The following is a 23,275-nucleotide window of genomic DNA, read 5'->3' on the forward strand; positions in this document are numbered from 1 at the left end:
TGCTCCTGCTGGCCGCCATGTTTATTTACAGTTCACGTGGGAAGTGGGTCTTTCCTCCTCTCCTGTGGAGTTTTCCTCCCTCAGCCACTCTCACAAGCTTCCCCGCTCCTGATTGTTGGGTGCACGACCTGCTCCCGCCAGAGCCTCTCCGGCCGGCCCGGCTTGTTTATTTACAGTCCCGGGAAGGGTTCCCTTCCCCCAATCTTCAGTGCTCAGGGTGCCCCACCCTCTTTCCAGCGTGTCTTAACTGTTTTTATTGCTTATTACTCAATTTCTCTTTTTTTCCTGGGTGGAGGTCAGTCTGTCCAGGGGGCTATGCTGCTCTGGCCCAGGCTTTTCTGTGAGGGTACCGCGGTACCGTGAAGCTTACCTGGTCCACGTCTTCCCAAGCCGTATGGGCGCCGGCCACTGGAGGCCCTGGGGGCCTTCCTCGTTTCTCCGTTTAACGTGGAGTGGAGATTCTCTGTGCCGGCTGGAGGTGTGGAGGGGTCAAAGTTATGCCTTTTCTCAGTGATTATGCCTGCAAAGTGTGTCTCCAGCATCTCTCCAAGATTTCACTATAGGAGGGTCGCTTTCTGCTTCCTACCTGTAGCCGCCATCTTGTTCTCTCTTATCTAATAAATTTTAATGAATGTCTTGGTGTTCCAGCATACTATTGAGTATTGCAGGGAGAATTTTTTTTTTTGTGAGCCGCTGGTAACATATCTCTATAATTATATAGAATAGGAATTCAAATGTGTTTCTGTCTGACACCATTGTTAATCTCTTTATTTCTTGACCAAATCATTAAAGAACAAAAGGATGACTAGATAACCAAAAACAGAAACTATTGGATCTTGAAAACTATAATAAGTCTATTCATTGTTCAGAACAAATAATACTTAGAGTGGGTAATGGAGAAAGAAATAACCAAGCTAGATACTTTCCCCAAGACCTTTATGTGAACAGTTTATAAAACAGGTTGTCCTGAACTATATTAATTACAAACTATCCATTGAAACCTTAATTCAAGAATGATTCCATTTTGCCAAGGACATCTATGAGAGAGATCTGTCATTGGCCTCTATAACAGTATCGGTTTACATGTATGCCAGGAATATTGAAGAGATTTGATTTCCTTATCTTTCTAATTTAAAAGTGATTCATGAAATAACAATAGTTTGGTCTTAATCTAAGGAGAATATTAATTAATACAGCAAGATCTATAACCCTTTCACATTCACTAGAATTTATATCCTTGTGCCTTGTTAATCAAAGTCCTAAATATTTCTCCCAAGTTCCTCCAAGTATTGCTGGTGCTGAAATTCCAAGTGAAGTCAGTGTTCTCCTGGGGGAAAACGTTGAGCTGATCTGCAATGCAGATGTCATTCCCACCCCACTTACTCGGTGGCTGCAAGATAGAAAGCCCATAACAAATGATGGAACAGAAAAAATCCAGTATGTTTAAAGCATGAATCTGCACTATAAATTGCAAGGTCATCTAACTGCATGTGAATAATAATGCCAACTTTGTCTCATTGGAACTTAGCTGTTGTTATATTCATGAAAAGATCAATTTTTGGAGAGTTGAACACAAATTCTTTTTGGAGAACACTCAGTGGTGTGTGTGTGTGTGTGTGTACCTTATCCATAGCCTCTGTATTATGTGATCTCTTCAGATGCTCATTCCTCAAAATGTTAATGATTATTGATTTTATTCCTCTCCCTTGAGAATGTTCATATCAAAGACCATGTCTTAAAGTAATCAGTTCTTATTTCCTACTAAACTAAAACCAACTTCATCCCATAAAAAGATTCATCAGTAATCCTACATATGGTTTTGTGTCCTGAAACCACCAAATTGTGTGCATGCTGTATTGTTTGGCTCATTTGGAGAAAAGATACAATAACATCATAACCCAGTTCATTCCTTGTAGTGGCTTGTCCAGATGCCACTTTCAGCTGACACTTGCTGTCCTTGCCACAAAGAGATGGAATAGTAATGCAGAAGGGCTTTCTGCTGCTTTCAACAACACATTCCTTCAGAAGGACCATCCAGAATTCTAACACTATAAGATTATTGCATGATAAGCCCCCATTGCTTACACTTACCAGGATAATTAAATGTATAAGTAGGCATCAAATTTGAGCCAATATGTTAAATTTAGTAAATTGAATATACATTATTTGAAGACAGATAAGTGTTATCATCTTTGTGTTTATTTTATATGAAAGATTTAGATATTCTCCTTTATCAGATTGTGTAAATTGCCAAATAATAGAGACACATTTTACATTTCATTTTTCTTTTGTTATCATTTCTGAATAATTGACAAGTATTTTATGAGGTAAGTGGGTATTCCAGAATAAGTACTAGGTACATGGTTGGACCTAAAGATTTTAGATTAACATTTGTACCTAGAAATTTAGGATCTGTCAATTCTCTTACATTAGCATCCTAAATTTACTTTTTTTATATCCATTTTGTTGATTATGCATTCGCTACTCCACAATATTTATAGATGTTTAGGTTGAAAAATTTGTCAGTTAAAATACTTTTTTCAAAGTCAATACTTTGCATTGATTATAGCAACTTGCTGTTTTAGTTCATAATATAAACTAATGTAGTTTAAACTCATGGAATTTTTAAAATTCACATTTTGAAAAACACAAGACCCAGATAATGATACTGTAATTTTCAATATCAGTGTCAAATTATGATGTTTAATAATATGATGTAGTAGAAGTGGATTCTTTTCCTTTGTCACTGAGAAATGTTAATGAAATCAGTTGTTAGAACAATTACAAATAGCATTTTCCCTAAAACACAGGAAGTTATGTGTGACATTTGATGGTGTGTAGAGAAAACTAAGACTATAATAATCATAACTTAAGTATATCTGATTATCTGATTTCATAATTAACATTTATTTTGATGAGCTTCAAAAGGCAATGAAACACCCTGTAGAGCTATCTTAAACAAAAGTGTCTTTTTTTTTTTTAACAAAAACAGAGCAGGAAGGCAAAACAGGTCCCCTTCTCTAGGGTATTGGTACTTGTGGGAGGGGAGAGGATATGAAAAAAGTGAATGTGGTCGAAATACTGTGTACACACTGTGTAAAAGGAAAAATAAGATCTGATGAAACTATTCCAGAAATGGGGGCGAGGGATAAAGAGAATGATGGAAGGGGTGAATTCAGCTATGATATTTTGTAAGAACTTTTGTAAATTTCACAAAACAGTGACAACAATAACAAAAATAAAATTTAAAAAGAAAAACTTTAGTAATTTGTGGAAAAATGTTTGCAGGATATACCCACACATGATACTGAGTTGTCACGGTTTAAATTTTCCTATTGTGCCTCCTCTCATCGAAGTATTATTGTACTGTTTACAGCTAGATTTTTTGATACCTGATTTCTTCAGTTTCTCCTTGTAACACTCTTCAGATTTCATATCAGAATGCTTAAATACTTTTTAATTTATCTATCAGTCATGTTGATAGATAAGAAAATAATATTCTAACTCTGAGAAAAAGATGTCTCTGCCTATGATTTGAATAGAGAACTTTCTAAACTGACTTTGTTTATTTCCTTTTTATCAGAAGCAGGCAATAGATCTGAGACCTGTTTCTGTATAGTTTTAGTGTTCTGACTGAAATCTCCCTCCATTTCTCTAGCTCTCACTTTAATAGGCTTCTACATACTTAGTGAACAGATTCGAGCCATTATATCCAAGTTGAAGACATTTTTATGGTGAAATTAAAAAAAAAAAACACAATAATGTGAAATGAGTTTTCCAGACCTTGCCCCCACATTGATTGACTAGTACCTCTGCTCTGACCTTTTGCATAGGGTGACTGCCAATGGCAGCACATTGAACATTTACGGAGCTCTCACATCCGACACGGGGAAATATACATGTGTGGCTACAAATCCTGCTGGAGAGGAAGACCGGATATTTAACTTGAATGTCTATGGTAAACATGAAATATCACCCACTGTTGACTATGCTACATTAAGAGTGTTTTGGTGGGCCACAGGTGCCTGGAGCATTTAGTTTTCAGTTTTAAATCTAATGCCACAGCTGTGTCCCTTCTCTCTCTCTCTCTCTCTCTCTCCCTTCTCCTTCCTTCCCTCTCTCCCTCCCTCTCTAGCTTTCCCACTCTCCCTCTCTCTCACAGTCCCACCTAAAATTAGAGGCAATAAAGAAGAAACAGAGAAACTGATGATTTTGGTGGATGCTTCAATAAATATCGAATGCAGAGCCACAGGGACCCCTCTACCACAGATAAACTGGCTGAAGAACAGCCTCCCTCTGCCTCTCTCCTCCCACATTCGGTTGCTGTCAGCAGGACAGGTTATCAGGTCAGGTTTTATTGTGTGTAATTTCTTAAACATTGAAGATAACAGTGATTGCTCACTTTTCCTTCAAGAAGTGCTTTTTTCTAAGCTTTTTCACTGCTCTGTCAGTAGAGGGAGGATACAGGATATAAGATTCAAGTGGGGTTTTTTTATTCTTTTTTGAATTCTCGTGTTTTTGTAAATTGGGGTAAAATGGGGCTTTCATAGACAGCTGGATATCAGATATGTAATTCCATGAACTACTATTTTAGCTAAAATATTACATGGCAAGATGGTAAGACAATACCCACTCTAATTATGTGATTTTGTGTTGGCGTCATTCTCTATTAATGTATACTTGAAAAATACTCACTCTTTAAATTGTGTTATGTTTTCAGTGGTTTATCATCACTGTATAATTACATTCACAGAATATAATTTACAGATGCATTTGAGGCATCTATATTTTGTGATGGATGGTTACAAGCATTGTAACTAAAACTTCTCAAAATAAAGCACCTTCTATAATCTATAAACCATAATGTTTTATTTTTATGTCGAATGGGATCAAGTTATGAAATGTTAAATCAATTCATTTTTCAGGATTGTGAGAGCTCAGGTGTCTGATGTAGCTGTGTACACTTGTGTGGCCTCCAACAGAGCTGGGGTGGATAATAAGCACTACAGCCTTCAAGTGCTTGGTAGGTCACAGAAATGACCTTGCTACTTTATTCTGTGTCCAGTATTAAGCAACAAGCATATCTCTAGAAATTGATTTCTTCTATGAAAAATAATTGGTGAAAACCTGTCTCCCTAACTAGGGAAGAAGAGTTTTCTCCCAAAGTGTCCAGTTTATTGGACCATACTGTCTCTCTATCAAAATAATTCTTCTGATCCAGAGTTTTGCACTAAAACAAATGTAGTTTCTAAAATAGCATTTTGATCTAGTCACAAGACTAGTCTGTCATACAAACAAAAAGTCAAATCTTTTCTCTAATAATATTATCAGTTCATTTAGAGTATTTAAAATATGAATAGATACATGTGCATGTGTTTATCTCTGTGTATATGTGCATCTAGGAAGAACTCAAAACCTTCTATATTTGAAATATTGAGGTTTGCTGCTCCATACCTTAGTACATGAAACTTACTCTAGAACTTGAGATTATTTTTTCTGCATGAAGTAGTTTTAAATGTGCTGTTGGAACTATTATCATAACTAGTATAACATAACAAAGAAACAAATTTAACAAGTTGAAAGATCATCAAAATTTAGAACACGTTGATTATATATTCCATGAGAAAACAATTTTGAGGTTTCATTGCTAATATTTGGAAGATTAATAATTAACATGCATAATAGATGTTTTTGTAGTCACTAATTTGTCATATGCTGTGAAAGTATATTTCACTGTATAGAAAAAACATAAGGTTATTTAAATTTGTCACAAATTACAATAGCTGTATAAATTTTGCCTGTTTCATTTCCAGTGCCACCAGATATGGACAGTGCAATGGGAACAGAGGAAATCACGATCGTGAGAGGCAGTTCCACCTCTATGACATGCTTCACAGATGGAACCCCACCCCCCAGTATGTCCTGGCTCAGAGATGGCCAGCCTCTGGGGCTTGACACCCACCTAACGGTCAGCACGCAAGGAATGATCCTTCAGCTCATCAAAGCCGAGACTGAAGATTCAGGACGGTACACCTGCATTGCCTCCAATGATGCTGGAGAAGTCAGCAAGCACTTTATTCTAAAGGTCCTGGGTATGTAAACATTCTGTCAAATACAAAATAGTTTGAAAGTCAGTAAAAGTTAAGTTTTAGTAAATAAGTATAATTCTTAGAACCATTTGCTGTAGAACAAGTTTTGTAAACTTTATTTCTATTTCTGCTTTATAATTAAGTTTACTTTCATCTGAACATACTAAATTTAATGTTTTATCTGTGAAAAGATCAGAACTCTACTCATAAGATTAATTCACTGAAAAAAATCTTATAATCCAGTTAATAGATAACATTTCAACTTTTTCCAAGGACTAAAAGCATATTTGATAAGAAATTTTGATTTGAGAAAAGATAATATTTATAGCATTGTATGTTATCCCAACGTTTTAAATGATCCAATCTGTAGGTCATGGTTGGAAAAGTCTTTTCAAATAGTCTGTTTGCTCTCATGTGCCTTTAAAGTAAATATTTAAAATATTTAATCCAACATTTTACACACAAACAAATAGCATAAAGAGAAATCACACCGTTTTCCTGAAGCAAAAACTTTGACCTCAAAAGAGAAAGGAAGATGAATGAAGCAAGCTAGTTCAATAATCAAGACTTTTTTGGAATGTTGTTTTTTTGCTATAATGTAGGGAAAGTGCCAGGCTCCTTTCATAGCACAGAAATGCACCCTTTAGAGAACAGCAAAAATAATTTTGACAAGTCTTAGGAGGGTCTACCTTATGTTTTCAGAGTGCTTTGTAATCATTCTCAGAGCACATATTCAAATTTAATTATTTATACAACTTTAAAAGTCTGCTTCATCTCTAGTTAAACTTTGTGATAACAAAGACAGTATTGCATCTTACTTATTGCTGTCTTTCCAGTACTTAGCATGAATCTGACTCTTAATGTATGTTTGTTGGATTGAATTGAACAGAACTTGTTACTTTTGAGCTGCATTAATGGAAGTTTTAAGTATTGATGGAAGTGGAACAATATTTAAATAAACAGAGTGAGATACTCTCTTAATGCTGGGACTTCAGAGAATGAAGAGTGGTAGTTGAAGAGATTCTGCAGGATAGTTAGATGCAAAAGACAAAAGAAAATGTGTCTGAAAGGGGTGGAGAATGGGTAACAAATCCCTATACACTGATTCATGGAAAATGCACAACAATAGATGATATAAGATGATCCTATGCCTCATTATTCACACATTAATTCACACTATTAATTGTTGAGTATACGTTATGTGCTAGGTATGTTTCTCATCATCATTGAGCAGATAATTACGAATACCTGCCATGTGATACATTGTGTGGTGGATACTCAAATGCATCACAGAATAAGAAAGATGAAGTCATGACCCTCAAGTTTCTACATCTGGGGGAAGCAAAGATATTGAACAAGTAATGGTTTTTGGTCATGATGAGGCTCATAGATCAAAATAACATTCTCTGGGGTGGTGAATTCCACACTAGATCTCCTCGAGCATAAATCTGAGCCCTGAATGGGGCAGTAGAGGTGAGTGGGGATTTAGAGACGTTTGCCTGTCTCTCACCTAGAGATGATGGAGCTTAAGTTTTGACTTTGTATTCACGTGAACTGAATAGGAAAGGAATAAACATGACTGAAACTATATGTGGGCAGAGACCAAACTGTGAAGGGCCTTAGAAACATTTGAAGCAATTCAGACTTTGTTAAAAGACAAGGAGAATCATAAGAAGGAATATGTTACAGCCAGATTTCATTTCCAAATACTCTTGGGTGATACAGTGAAGAAAGACTTGAAGAAATTGTATTCTGATGATACAGCAGCCTTGTCTACCATGTGACAGTGAAGAAAGAGAGAAAGAATATTCCTGTAGGACTTCCAGAATCCAGAATCAGAGTCATAGAACAGTGCATTGCTGAAGCAAATGAAGGAGAAAAGCAAGAATGATACTGTTGGAGTAGGATACTAAGAACAGTCTTCCCAGCAAAGAGTTTATAAGAATAATGCTTCCTTAAAACAGATTTGAAAACTGGCTCAGCTAGAAGATGAGAAATTTCAGCATCTGTTGAAAATTAATTCCATTATATTTTGAAAAGCTCTTTACATAGAGCAGTGCTACTACTCAAAATGCAAATGTTTTAGCTTAATTCTGTCCATGTGGTGGGAGGTGCCATGGTATATTAGTGGTTCTGCAAAAGTAAAGTTTGGCTCAAATGGCAAAACCAAGAAAGAGCAGCATACAAAGCAAAGCTAAGTGGGGTTGACAGGGTCTAGGCCACAATGGCCTTTGTCGACCACATGAAGAAGTTTGGTTTTTAATTCTGTAACAATGAGAAATCATTAAAAGTTTTAATAAGTGGAATGGCATGAGTAGATCTGCAGCTTGAAATCAAAGACCACTCTACTGCCAGTGAAAAGCTGTTCAAAGCAGGGCAGAAATGGATTCTGAGAGTCTAGTGTATCACTAGAAATTGTGTTTGGCTGTGAATAAATATGCTGGCTTAAAGAAAGAACTTTTTGCTCTTGTGCTATGGGTTGAACCCAGGGCTTTATGTTTTTCAAGCAAGCACTCTACTACTGAACTACATCCTCAGCCCTAAGAACTTTTGTTTTTCTCCTTGAGTAAGATTTGGAGATTAGCTGTTGTTGCATGGGCTCAGCAATTCAGATCTTTGCAGTCTTTTAGCCTTTCTGTCATGGTTCATCAATGATCGTACAATGTCTGCTCATCCCCAGTATAATGCAGTGGTCCTGTACTTGTGAAAATGACAGAGCAGTAAAAATCAGGAGGGCCTTTTTCTAAGGAGTTACCCCTTTACAGACTTCCTTTAGTGTGTGATGGGGAGAGGGATGGTACTGGGGCTTGAACTCAGGGCCTCATGCTTAGCTAGGTAGGTGCTTTACCTCTTGAGTCACTCTGCCAGCCCTACAGACTTTCCTAGGAGTTCCACAAAAACCACATCTTATTGGTCAAAAGCTTCACACATCTGCTGTCTTCTAAAGAAACTGTGATATATATTTTTAAAATATATTTCTAGATCTAACAAAATTATGGTATTCTAATAAGAAAGGAAGAAATAACTAATAGGTAGGCACCTACAACCAGGAAGAAAGAGACATTAGTTCAAGTAAACAGTACTGTAGCTCAGATTGAAGTGATGAAGGTAAAAGTAAAAGGTATTTTCTAGAAATAATTGCAGGTAAAAGTATTAGAACTTGGCTATGGATTTGTACATGGGGAGTAATGAAGAAGAGATCAAGGATGACTCCTAGTTTCTGGCTTATGTGAAATAGATAAAGGGATTGTAAGAAAATGACCAGGTTTTAGGGAGTAAGACCACAGGCTCAGTCTATATACATAGTGAGTTTGAAATAGTTTTTAAATATCCAAATGGAAATGTTTATGTAATGATTGATTTTATGAATCTGGACTTCAGAACCCAGATTTAGACTGGATATGTAAGTTCTAGAGTCCTCAGAGTATGGACAACTCCACTTTGCCCCAAGTATAAGGTATATGGGCCAAACATAAAATAGTTTGCAATCACTTACCACATATAAGATCTAAAGAGTGGAATTTGAACTAGTAGGGATTATGTTGCTATTGTTACTGTTGTTTTAAACCTAGTGATCATAAACGTGAGGGGTGAGGCAATGTCTAATTAACCTTTATATCCAGTAAGTAATAAATAAAAGGAATAAAGGATTAATTGTAGTCAAATGGAGAATTGCATAAGTGCTTTCAAGTGGTACATCATGCTATGGAAATGAAAGAGACCCACATTTTACAGTTAGTTGAAAGAATCAAGAAAGGATTTCTGGTTTTTACAAATAAACTTACTGACATTTATGTAACCTTAATAACATTTCAGTGTGTTCAGTTATGGAGTGCTGGTACTATTAGGACAATAAAGAACTGAGCTTGTTGAGAGGAAAAAGTAGCCTAATTTGAAGTCTAACATTAAAAGTAGATAGGAATACAAAGTTAGATTAAAACCAGGTTGCAGAAACTTTGGAAGCCCTGATCAGGCTTTTTGTTTAATTCAGTATGCAACATGTAGCCATTAAAATGTTTTAATTGGCAATCTTAGATCAATCTTAAACTTACTTAAAATATATTTTGACAGCATTATGAAAAACTAGATAGTATAAAAAGAGGTTATGTGACACAATGATTAAATTCTGACTTCTTAATTGTAATATGAAAAAAATGAGAAAAAGAAAAAAGTTTTAGGACACAGATTTTAATGATAATACCAATAGCTATTGTACAGATTGTAGCAGTGATAACTTTTTAAGCTTTTAATTATAAAACAGAACAGATGCAGAAATCCAAAAGAAATGTGTAGTTTGTCTCATTGGGTCCCAGTAATCCTGTTAGGTTTGTAATCTTTCTATCTCCATTTTGGAGATTTGCCTGGTTCCACTAAGCAAATAATTGTTGGTGCTGAGATTTAAACTCAGTCTGACTCCAGATCCTGTGCTATGACTCATTCTTCTGTGTGCCTGATTTAAAACAAAACCCCCAGCTAACCCTCGGCACTGTCCAATGGTTCTTTTGACTGCCTCATAAAATTGTAAGTTGAATACTTGAGTATGGAATTTTCATTGAAAACCTGAACCATCATTGCAGGGGAGTCTGTTCAGGACTACACTTAGACCAAAAGAACCTTGATGTTTCTTCCCAATGTTTAGATTCTTTAACCTTCTCTTAAGAAAGGTAATTTTAGAAGCATACATAATAAAAGAGAAAATTACTCCTGCACAGATGTAACAAATGTGTTTTGTGCAGAAGTTCTGTCTACATCTTTTGTGACAAAGAATAATGACAGCTGTGCTTAATTATTTCACTTTCTGGGTTCTTATCAATTTATATCACATGAATGTAAATTCCAGTTGGATTTGCTTTTCTAGTTTTTCTAATAAGCTGTGTTTTATGAAACAGCAGATTTATTTTGTTATTATTTTTGATTCCCTTTAATAGAACCACCTCACATTAATGGATCTGAAGAACCTGGAGAGATATCAGTAATTATTAATTATCCACTTCAACTTCCCTGTATTGCTTCTGGAATACCAGCTCCTAAAACTACCTGGATGAAAGATGGCCGACCCCTTCTACAGACAGATCAGGTGCAAACTTTAGAAGGAGGAGCTCTTCTTCGAATATCTAGTGCTCACGTAAGTGTCATTATTCATACACTTATTTTACCCTCACTTAAATTGCATGATTACTAATATATAAGAACTGCTAAATCAGTTATGTCCTTGCACCTGGGTACATCACAGTTCTCTACTTCACCAAAGGTAGATTGCATCTATGATACATGATTGGGTCAACCAGTAGGAAGATGAAGGAGTACCTAATATAAACTCTAAAAAAAGAATGTACCTTCCCATTAACTTACGCGTGTTTTCACAGCTCGAGTGTTAGTATATTTACTGAAGCTCTTAGCTTTTGCCAAATAGTTCTTTACCTAACCAGCAAGATGCACTCCAACATACATTCATATGAGAATTCAAAGAGTACTGTTTGTCTCCAAGATGAACTAGCAGACATGAAAACTGGAAGAGACGCAATTTTTCAAACAATGGTAGAGGAGGTGAATTCAACTAAGATACGCTGTAAGAACCTTTGTGACTGTCTCAGTGTACCTCCAGTACAGCAATAAAAAAATTAAAAAATAATATTTGACTAAACATTTTTTTCAAACAATGTTCAATTTAATAAAATTGACAGGCTCTTTTAGTTTACATTTAAGGAAATTGATCTGAAATACGAATACATTAAAGTGAAGTATAACTGGCATATTTTATTATAACAGTGTTTTTCATAACCAATAAAGGTAAACCTTTTATTACACAGATTCTTCAGTTGTAGCCTAATGCTCTCATTTGTAAATCAGAGATAAAATAATAGTAATACCTACTGTGTGTATAGGGGAGTTTAAAAAGATAAAGTAACAACATCATGTGCTCAGATTGAAGCCATAGAAGTGGAGGAGATGCTAAAAGAAAAAGAAAAAACAGAATATTTGTTTGATGCTACTATAATTACCATGACAGTCATTCTTCTGAACACAATAACAAATTAGCCACTTCTTGTTTTTGTTTTTACTGATAAAGAGAAGGGAAAGGCAGTGGAGAGAAGACGTGCTAAGGATTATAAATTGTTGGCTATTCAGCTCTGGCCTCTCGATCATACTCATGACCCTCCCAGCCACTCTATGAGGCAATGTCTTTATCTCCATTTTACAAACCCAGAAAAAGGCACTGAGAGACTAAGTATGTGTTTGCCAAGTGCTCACCATTGCCCAGTGAAGGAGCTGATTCTCAATCCTGGGCCGAGTTCACAAGTCTAGCCCGTGGATCTCAGCAGTTTGTTTCTAACATTGTAGATCACATGCCTTCCATTCCCTCTTTCCTTTCCATTCCAAATATTGCAGAAAAGCAGGTTAAGCAATCATACCACTTACTGAGTCAACACCCTTCAGGAAGTTTCCCTCTGTGTCAGGGAAATAAAACTACACATAAGATACAACTAGATATAAAACAGTAAGAGAACCATTAAAATAACATTGAAATGAAAAACTAAATAGGATCAAGTCAAGACTGATCTTGGTTGTGCTACTCCTCTGTTTTTTGTAGTGTTTTGAATACAGCTCTGTTACAGCACTCACTTCATTCTATTTTACTTGTGTTAACTTTGGCTTTGGTGTACTAATCCACAGCATATTCGTAACATATAATAGATTTGTAAAGTCCAAATCATATGACAGGGTCATGAGTTTCCTAAAACATCTTCCATCAAACACTGTGTGTGATTTATTTTAAGGGGAAGAGGGGACCATTCTACAATCAAATAGGCTTAGAAAGCCTCAGATATCTTTCCCTCCCTTGTGACATACAATGCATGTCAGCACCTATGCGCAGTCTTAACGCAAATACACATGGTTAACTGCAGTTTCTCCAAACTCCGTATTAACAGAACACCCTTTAGAAAAGTAGCTACAAATAATGACTGTGGGTATCAACAAGGGAGTAGTTGTCAGGAAATATTTCCTGGAGGAGGCAAATTTTTAAAAGTAGCTAGGAATGATGGTTGAAGTTTATGAAGTGAAGACATATGAAGGGTTCAATATTAATTAGGAATGGACAAGAGTTGGTACCAAGAGTTAGTGTTAGAGGTTTTAAAATATGATGAGAAATTCAGAAATCTTTCTCTAGGAAATGGCATACCATTTTAAAATTCTTAATCAAAGGCTTATATGAGTTGTTCTTCTAAAATATATTTATTTTTCCAGATATTGTAGTCCTCCATTTTTTCAAAGAAATTTTTGCAGCCTTCCAAACAGTTTTTCCATTACCTTTATAAAGTCAGTTTTGAATGTGAGAATTTTTAAAATTCCAATATTCTAAGAATGCTCAAGTAGTAAAAAAAATGAAAACAGGACTTTCCTGCTTTTAAAAAATACACTTTACAGTCATAAGAGCATCCATTTTCCACCATATTCTCTGCACGGGTTATGTCTACAAAATGTCAAGCACGTGAATGAAGGCTCACCTCCAGTGGAGACCATGCATGGGACTTTTAAAGAATAGTTCTTTCCAGGTATTGGTGGCTCACACCTGTAATCCTAGCTACTCAAGAGGCATAGATAAGGAGGATCAAGGTTTAAAGCCAGCCCAGGCAAATAGTTCACTAGGCCCTGTCTAGAAAAACCCATCACACAGAAAAAAAGGACTGGTGGAGTGGCTCAAGGTGTAGGCCCTGAGTTCAAACCCCAGTACTGGAAAAAAAAAAGAATGGTTTTGGGTTCAGCCAGAAAAGAATACATTCTGTTACAAACCCTGTTTATAACCAATTAACATGATATCACCCTTCTGTTTTGCCATGTAAATCAAGGGTAAGTCAAGATGTGGTAGTAATGTGATTGATTTTAATAACCTGGCATTTTACCCCTGACTGGATAAACATGTTTAATTTTATTATTCACTTCAGTAAGAATGTAATTGGACTTTCAGTCAGCAGTGTATACCTATGCATATTTATTTCTTCAATAAACATTGAGCATCTAGTTTATCATGAACGGTGCTATAGGTCCTTTGTATATGTGTCTTTTCTGATATCATTGTTAGATCAAACAATAAAACTACCCTTTACAACATAGGTTTTCCCATAATAGAGATATCAAGCAATGCTTTATATCAGAATACTAACCATAAATGTAAAAATACTTTACTTTAATTATTGTGCTTGCTTAATGCTATTTTGCTTTGTGTGGGATTGTGACACTCATTCTAGTGGATATTTATTGTCCTTACCAAAGTCAGCATTTTAACATTCTAAAATTGACTTATTTGGCTTTTGTAGGTGGAGGATACAGGAAGATACACGTTTGGCATCCAGTCCTGCAGGAGATGATGATAAAGAATATTTAGTGAGAGTGCATGGTAATTGGGCAAGAAATCCTACATCTGTTCACATACACATAGTTAGAAGCTGTACATAGCACATCATAAAATATGGTCATAAATTAAGAAATGCATAATTTTCAAATCTGATTCATATATTTGATTAATTGAATGCTCTTTGGGAATAGTTGAGTTAATTATCTTTTTTCTGCATAAGTAATTCACATTCATTAACTTCAAATAATACAACATAAATTATAATAATGAAAAAAGTAAAAAATAACTCATGATCTTATCATACCAAGATGTGATATTTTTACATGTAAATGTTTTGTTATAAAACTGGGATCGTAGCCAGGCACTGGGGTGTGTGCCTGTAATCTCAGCTACTTGGAAGACTGAAGCAACAGGACTATTTAAGCCTAGGAGTTGGAGGCTAGCCCAGGCAACCCTGTCTCTTAAAAAAAATGTGATCATACATGGGCTGACAGAGTGGCTCAAGTGGTAGAGCACCTACCTACCTAGCAAGCATGAGGCCTCGAGTTCAAATCCCAGTACTGCCAAAAAAATACTGTGATCATACAGAATATAGTATTTCAGTTGTTTTTGTCTTTCTAATAAATATTTTTGTAGCATCATTTTTAGCAATTCCAGAGTATCCTAATTTTATTTTTCTGTTTTGGAGTACTTAGGCAGTTTCTACATTTTCACCAATACTGATAGACTAAAGCCTGTCCCTATATTTTTCTTTTTTATTTTTATTTGAAATTTCTGTAAGTACACTTGCTTAGTAATACTTACATGTATATCTACACAAACACACACGCACAGCACACTTCTTAAGGATTTTGAAACTTACTGCCCTGTCAACAAATTATTCATAGTTGAAATGACTGGCAGTGAAAACTGTCCAGAATTTCAGAGCCTCCTCCCTCACCCACCCACAAATTAGACCTGACATAATTGACATGTAAATCAGAATCACCTAAAATATATTTGTGTGCATCAAGGAAACTAGGTGTATTTCTGCATAGTTTGATGGGCAGCTCCTGGTTTGGTCATTTTAAATTTAACATTCAGAGAAAATAATTACCCAGTGTGGAATCTGGCAAAGGACTTCTTTGTGTTCCATTGTCTTTACCTGTCAAACACTGACAATAACATGATTATTTATCCTATCATTCATGTAATTTTTGGGAGGATGTCATTACTTGATTTATGTAGAAGTGCTAAACAGAGCCTTAAAAAATTCCAGTTTTCTGCAATATAAATTGAGTGATGTTTTAAATTTATGTCTCTTATTTCATATAGCAAAACTAAAATTTGTTGGGTACCAGTAAGTTAGATCATTTCACATTCGATTTATTAAAAGCCTTTGATGTTTGTTCTCATATCTAGTACCGCCTAATATTGTGGGAACTGACGAACCCCAGGATTTCACAGAGTTTGGAATGTAAATCAAATGCAGTGCCTCCTCCTGTGATTATGTGGCTCAAAAGTGGAGAGCAGTTACAGGTAAATCTTTTTTACTAAGCTGCACAGATTCATTTTTGAGACAAAAGAGCTGTGGAATATTTGCTAGGTGGGAAAAACCAAGTAACACCAGCTATCCAGCACTGCAGAGGCAGACACAGGCTCTTTTCATTAGCTGCCTTCTCTCCTCCCAGTCTTTGCTTAGGAGTTGGTTATGGCTCAAAAAAACAGTATTTAGATTCATGATCCTCTGGAAATTGACCTGTGGATATATCTCCTAGAGCTCACAGATTAAAATCCAATGTAATCTTTACCTAAGAAGGAAGAAACCATCAGAATCTCAAAAGAACTGATCTATCCTGCTAATCTTTTTTTTTTGCAGTATTGGGGTTTGAACTCAAGGCCTTAAATTTGCTAGGCAGGCACTCTACCACTTGAGCCATTCTGCCAGCCCCTAGTTGAGAGCTTTGACTTTGAAGCCTGTGATTGTCCTCACACTGGTGGTTTCTTCCAGCAAAAGTCCTAAGGAGGGCTGCCATAGTCTTGACCTGAGTTCAGCTGCCTGTCCTTGAATGGGTCATTATGGCCAGGGGGACTTGGAAGACTATTCATGACCTTGACTTAGCTAGAGTCATGGAATTAGTTCCCAGGGATTTTTGACATTACAATAAAAGTTTGGAACAAACAAAGCATGTTGGCAGAAAGCAACTCTACAGTTCATTCTACTTACTTTTGATGCTATAAAATAATATTTTATTCTCTTTTCCTAACATTTTAATGATCAGTTTTACTTATACAAACCAGGCAACACCTCCAGTGAGAATCCTGTCTGGAGGGACATATTTGCAAATCAACAATGCAGAGCTAGGAGACACAGCCAATTACACCTGTGTTGCCAGCAACATAGCAGGAACAACCACAAGAGAATTTGGTCTCACTATAAATGGTAAGAAACATTATTCATTGCTTCACAGTTGAAAAATTTAACCAAGGGCATTCAAAGATATGGTACTATTTTTCATGAGCATACTAAATGAACCTCTGTGATTACGTTATTTATTTTGAAAAAGTCAACATGTAGTACTTGTAATAAGGGCTGCATTGCAAATTAACTCAATTATAAAAAGGCATAATTGGAAATACATTACTCTGTCTTAAAAGGATAATGTCTGCACATACACAGACTCTCACATACTGTTTCTCTCTCTCTCTCTCTCTCTCTCTCTCACACACACACACACATATACACATTCCATCATTATTAAGAAAATCCAGATGTTTTGTATCTTTTGGTGTAGAGTCATTGAGGAAATCAATACACTAAATTTCTAGGTGACATATGGCCCATCATTTTGCTCGCCTTTACTGATGGTAGCTTGAAAGTAAATTGGATAGGGGCAGAGTGTTGTAATTTTCTTAACTATGATCTCTAAATCCTGAAACTTGCCAATTTTAGGAAGAAATACAGATTCCCCCCGTAAAGTCCCTTTGGACTTTTGACATACGAAATTTCACAAGATACTGCATAACTCACATAACTAATACATCTAATACAAAAATTAAAATTCAGTCTTTTTATTTCCAGATGAACTCAGTGATTAATAAAATTCATGTTCTGAGACTGTGTGATTAATCACAGATGTGCTTTTCATTAAAACAGCCCACTTTCTGTTCTTTATTTAAAGTGAAGTTGTTCCAGTATTAACATTCTCTGACCATTATTTAGCCAAAGAGAAATAAGAAATATCATCTTTAATTTGCATCAGACCACAGCAAATTTTTATTCAAGTCTCTCTCACAGAGAGCCAGATTTCATACACCACATAAGAGATTTAAAAATCCTCCTCCCAACTACTCTTTATTTTTAAACACAGTGTATCTTGAGTAAGACTTCACAAATTAAACTTTAATTCTATTTGTACTAACCTAGATTAGTGCAAACAAAGCTAAACATTTCACTCAAAGTTCCCATTACATCTTCAGGCTTTTAGTGATGGCTCCGTTCTTTAGTATAACTCAGTTCTTGTGTTTATTTCTTACTCAGTTCCTCCACACACACAGGGTGGCCCACAGAGTCTTGTCACTCTCTTAAATACCTCGATTGTACTGGAATGTTTCACTGAAGGTGTGGCAGCTTCAAGCATAACATGGAGAAAGGATGGAGCTGTTCTGCCTGGGAATCATGCAAGGTAACACTTCCACAGAAGGATGAAGTTGAAGTATCAGTCTTTAAATCTTTTTTCTATTGCATTATTTTGGTCTTATTAAGTTCAAAATTAGTTTTTCATCCTAATATGAGAATCAAAACTTGGTATTTTAAAAGCATAACTTTAAAGGTTTATGTGTGCCTAATGATTGCAGCCTATTCAAGATCACAAGCCTGTCTGCCACGCACCTTTCTCTTGTATCCTCTTCTTCCCCTGAAGTAATTGTAAATATGTGTCATCTGAAACAGAAAAAAAGACTAAATAGATTTCACCAAATCTCTAAAATTGCCCTCAGTGAGATCTAATAATCAAAAGAGACTGATTCAAGAGACCTCCTTCATCATCTTTCTTGTAGATACTCCATCTTGGAAAATGGATTCCTTCATATTCAATCAACACGTGTCGCAGACACTGGACGGTATTTGTGTATGGCCACCAGTTCTGCTGGGACAGATCGCAGGCAAATAGACTTACAGGTCCATGGTATGTTCGTGTTTATAAACAACATCCAGACTTTGGGCCAGTGCTTTTCAATGACCTAAACTAGAGAGTTCATGAAGGCTTTGATATCAAAGGCTACTTAAGCATATTACACTATTACATGTGTTATGAACAGACAAGACCCATGATTCCTCCTCATTGGGCTTAATAGATGATAGCACAATTTAAATTCTCTGAGCCTTCTTGTGTCATAACTATTTGGCAAGTTACCACTGGTGAATTTCAGTCCAACAGTACTTCAAATGACACGCTGCTTGCTGAGTGTGTTTCCCTTTTATTTGGTGACATTGTTTTAGTTCCCCCATCTATTGCTCCAGGTCCTTCCAATGTAACTGTAACAGTGAATGTCCAAACTACTCTGGCTTGTGAGGCTATGGGCATCCCAAAACCCTCAATAAACTGGAGGAAAAATGGTCATCTTCTTAATGTGGACCAAAATCAGAATTCATACAGGTAAGAATAATTATTTGGGGGGGTGTCTGGATTTGAACTCAGGGCTTTGCACTTTTCTGCAGGTGCTCTACCACTTGAGTCATGCCTCCATCCCAATTTTTAATATATTTTTTAATTGGCCTATAGTAATTGTACATACCTGTGAGGTACACGTGACATTTCAATACATGTGTACAATGTGTAATTATCAGAGCAGGGTAATTGGCATATCTGTCACCTCAGATATAAGTCATTTCTTTGTATTGGAAGCATCCAAAGTCCTCTCTAATACCTATTTTGAAATAGTCAATTAGTAGTTGTCAATCAAATTCCTTCTGCACCCCTGTACCTATTAGCCATCCTCTATATCCCCACACCATCTTCCCGGCTCTGGTAACCATTATTCTAACTTTGTACCTCTATGAAACCAACTCTGTATCTTCTACATACAGGTGAGAACATGAGCCATTTGTCTTTCTGTGCCTGACTTGTTTCACTTAACATAATATGAGAAAGAAAATTTAATTGAAAAAAAATCCCATCTACCATTTCAAACACAATTTTAAAAAGAACTTTTAACTCTCTCATTGGAGGCAATGAAATAGAAAGTCTGAAGAATTAGTTAGAATGTAGAGAGCATTTTTTGCTTAATACGGATCAGTTTTCTAACCTAGACTAATTTGCTGCATTGAAAGTGCTACCTTTCTGTCCACAAGCCCTGTGGATGGCTGTTAGTGCAACCTTTAGGATTAAACTGAGTTTGCATTAGACAAATGATGCTCATTTTAACAAGAAGGAGGAATTCCATTCCCTCCATTAACAGCACAGTGCTGTGTTGTACCTACCACGTAAATACGTGGAAACTGGCGTATAGTGTCTCATGCTGTGCAATCTCTCTTCTAGGCTCCTTTTGTCAGGTTCACTAGTCATTATTTCCCCTTCTGTGGATGACACTGCAAGCTATGAGTGCACTGTGACAAATGACGCTGGAGAGGATAAAAGAACCATGCATCTCACTGTCCAAGGTACAACTAGTTTAGCAAGAAAGGTAGTATAGGGCCAGGCATAGTGGCACACAACTACAATCCCAGCTACTCAGGAGGCATATCAGAGGATCATGGTTTGAGGCCAACCTGGGCAAAAAGTTAGTGGGACTCCATCTCAACAAACAAGCTCTGTGGTAGGACCTGTAATCCTACCTGTACAGGAAGCGTAAGTAGGAGGATTGTGACCTGATGCTGGCCCTGGGCAAAAAGCATAAGACCCTATTCAAAAAATACCTAAAGCAAAAAATGGCTGGGGGTATAGATTAAGTGGTAGAGTGCCTGCTAAGCAAGCAGGAGGCCCTGAATTCAAACCCCAGTATCATAAAAACAAGGTATTATAATGCTATCACCTCATTATTCCAAAGCTTCACCAGATGGCTTCCCTTCCTACTTGCCTAACAATCACTCTTTTGGAAATGTGTGAGGTTTGGAAATATGTGCTTTTCTTTCCTTTTGACATTATTGTTGTTTTAGTTCCTCCTGCCATAGCTGACGAGCCTACAGACTTCCCAGTAACCAGGCAGGCCCCAGCAGTAATCGCCTGCACTGCTTCAGGAGTTCCATCTCCTTCTATTCACTGGACCAAAAATGGTGTGAGACTGCTTCCCAGCAGAGAAGGCTATTGGCTTCTGTCCTCAGGTGAGACCATCTCAGTGATTCCACATCTGTTGATTGGATTAGTTGCTAATGAATGGCCTTCCCTGGCCTTTGTTGCACCAAAATAAAAATGAAATACAGCTGTATTTCTAAACTTGAGCATCTGGGAAATAGGGACTAAAATAGGAGGGGAACTAGGAAAAGCAAGAAGGAAAGAAGTGTGGAAACCATGAATAACAGCTAAAATTCATCTGAATATAATAAGCTTGAACACTGCAAGTGTGCGTCAATACTCAACTCAATGTTTAGTAAATTCTCTGCTTCCCTGTGTGTCACATTTTGCCATTGACCAAATAAGATGTTTATTTAAAGAACACAAGTGCATAAGACAAGCTATATGCTCTCCTAAGTTTCTGAGGCAGTCAAACTAAGACAAGGTTCTTGTTTTCAAGGTTTGGATAATTTAGCAGGAAGGCCAGGTGCTAAATACTGTAATTGTCAATGTGGGGCAAGTAGCAGTCACCACCATTGATACAACTTGTAGTCTTGAGGTAGAAAAAATTACTTCTGTAAACAGAAGTATAAGCAATTCACATTGGTGTTTCTAAATACCTACCCGGCACATGGCAGGCACACTGGAGATAAACTAAAGTAGTCACTACTATCCTGGGACTTCATAAACGTATGCATATTATTCTAGGAGGATACATATGTATTTTTAATAGTGGAAAAATAATATAAGATGTATTTTGGGGGTGCAACTTTGCTTTTAAGCAAAATATTTTTGCTGTATCAGAAACCTTGATAGCAATTCAAATAATAAAATATAAGCTAACCGCTCTTCAGCATAATCACAAAGTTTTGTGCTAAGAAAAAAGTTCAGAATTTTCTCAAAATGTTAGGCAGAGTTACCGTAAACCCGGCAACTCCAATCCTAGGTATCTACCCAAGAGATATAAAAATAAATGTCTGTACAAAGACTGTGTGCAGATGTTCATACAGAGTCATTCACAATAGCCAAAAAGTGGAAAAAATTCAAATATCTAGCATCTTGTGAATGGATAAACAAAATGTGGTATGTCCACAAAATGAAATTCTCCTTAGCAGTGAAAAAGAGTAAAACATTGACACATTATGCAATAGATGAGTCTAAAAGCATTATGCTCACAGAGAAGTCAGCCACAAAATCACCATATAGTGTATGATTCCACCTACATGAAGTGTTTAGAAAAGGCAAATCTGTACAGACAGACAGTAGATTACTGATGGCTGGTTGGGAGTGGGGAGTGACTATAAATGAACACCAGGCTTCTTTGGAGTGGGTGGTGCTTATGGTATATAAATTATGTTACTAATAATAAAAAGGTCATGATAGTCGCTGCAGGGTGTACAAGTACAAATATAAACCCAGTACCACTGCTAGGTGCAGAAAAACACAAAAATGAGAGATGTAATTTATCAAACTAGAAAAATAAAGGTGCATATAGATGAAAACTTTTTCTTATTTAGGAGCAATTGAAATACCAGCCCCCAATTAAAACATGCAGGAAGATATATTTGCATTGCTAGGAATGCAGCGGGGTCTGCATACCGACATGTGACCTTTCATGTCCTAGGTATGGAAGGTTTTTCCTCAGGGAAAGGTTGCTGGGTGGGCTGGGTGGATAGCTCAGTGGTAAAGCACTTGCCTAGCATGCGTGAAGCCCTGGGTTTGAGCCCCAACACCACAAAAATAAAAAATAATTTTTAAAAAGCTTGCTGAGCTTGGGACTTTGGGTACCTTTGTTTCTTGTATTTGATTTTGTTTCAAGTCATATTTATTCTTGAAAGATGGAACTGTCTAGAGCTGTAAACCACAGTAATATCTTAATTAGGATATGAAAGCCTGGGAGGTAGTTTTCTTCTTCTTGGATTTTTATAACCTGTTTCTAGTCTCCCAATGCAGTTCTTCTAATGCAAACACTATCACAAAAAGATGCAAAGAATGTTATGTGGCCAGTCTTCACTTTTCTCTTGGATAATCAAATTGGTAATATTTCAGAATTGTGGATTTGGGCATTTGTAAGCTTATGACTATAACAGGCATTTCAGCCATTAACTAGGACTGATCTTTCTTGGTTGGTTTTTCTAGAGCCTCCAGTCATTCAGCCCCAGCCAAGGGAAGTAGACGTCATTCTAAACAACTCCATTTCCCTGCCGTGTGAAGCCAAAGGGACCTCCAGCCCCTTCATTACTTGGCAAAAAGAAGGCCTCAATGTTCTCACCTCAGGTACCTACCATCATTTTTTTCAGAAAACCCTGCCACGTGCAGTGCTTTGTAATTGAGAAGTCGGTGTGATGTTTAAAGGAAAATAAAAACTCCTTTCCACTCTGCTTTTGTATCTGTCATGCAGGCAAAAGCCACGCAGTTCTTCCTAGCGGCAGTTTACAGATCTCCAGAGCCATTGAGAGGATGCTGGCACTTACATGTGTGTGGCTCAGAACCCAGCTGGGACAGCCTTGGGCAAAATCAAGTTAACTGTCCAAGGTACCTGAGTAACTCATGCCTATGTCTTCAGAGTTGTGCATAAC

The 23,275-nt window shown here is 36.6% G+C and overlaps 1 protein-coding gene across 1 annotated transcript in view; it reads left to right on the forward strand.

Annotated features, from left to right (window-relative positions):
* The window catches only part of LOC109676294 (hemicentin-1-like), a 118,022-nt gene that overhangs the window by 39,756 nt on the left and 54,991 nt on the right, over positions 1 to 23,275 (forward strand). Inside the window, 21 exon segments of the mRNA XM_074044772.1 lie at positions 1,258 to 1,437; positions 3,834 to 3,958; positions 4,163 to 4,346; positions 4,926 to 5,023; positions 5,814 to 6,092; positions 11,018 to 11,214; positions 14,408 to 14,430; positions 14,432 to 14,487; positions 15,847 to 15,889; positions 15,891 to 15,963; positions 16,726 to 16,867; positions 17,966 to 18,110; positions 18,484 to 18,611; positions 18,926 to 19,082; positions 19,965 to 20,086; positions 20,582 to 20,746; positions 22,214 to 22,231; positions 22,234 to 22,320; positions 22,836 to 22,973; positions 23,098 to 23,148; positions 23,151 to 23,231. Of these exon segments, the coding sequence (XP_073900873.1) occupies positions 1,258 to 1,437; positions 3,834 to 3,958; positions 4,163 to 4,346; positions 4,926 to 5,023; positions 5,814 to 6,092; positions 11,018 to 11,214; positions 14,408 to 14,430; positions 14,432 to 14,487; positions 15,847 to 15,889; positions 15,891 to 15,963; positions 16,726 to 16,867; positions 17,966 to 18,110; positions 18,484 to 18,611; positions 18,926 to 19,082; positions 19,965 to 20,086; positions 20,582 to 20,746; positions 22,214 to 22,231; positions 22,234 to 22,320; positions 22,836 to 22,973; positions 23,098 to 23,148; positions 23,151 to 23,231 (2,492 nt within the window).

The sequence above is a fragment of the Castor canadensis genome, chromosome 11 (assembly GCF_047511655.1).
Source record: "Castor canadensis chromosome 11, mCasCan1.hap1v2, whole genome shotgun sequence".
NCBI lineage: Eukaryota > Metazoa > Chordata > Mammalia > Rodentia > Castoridae > Castor > Castor canadensis.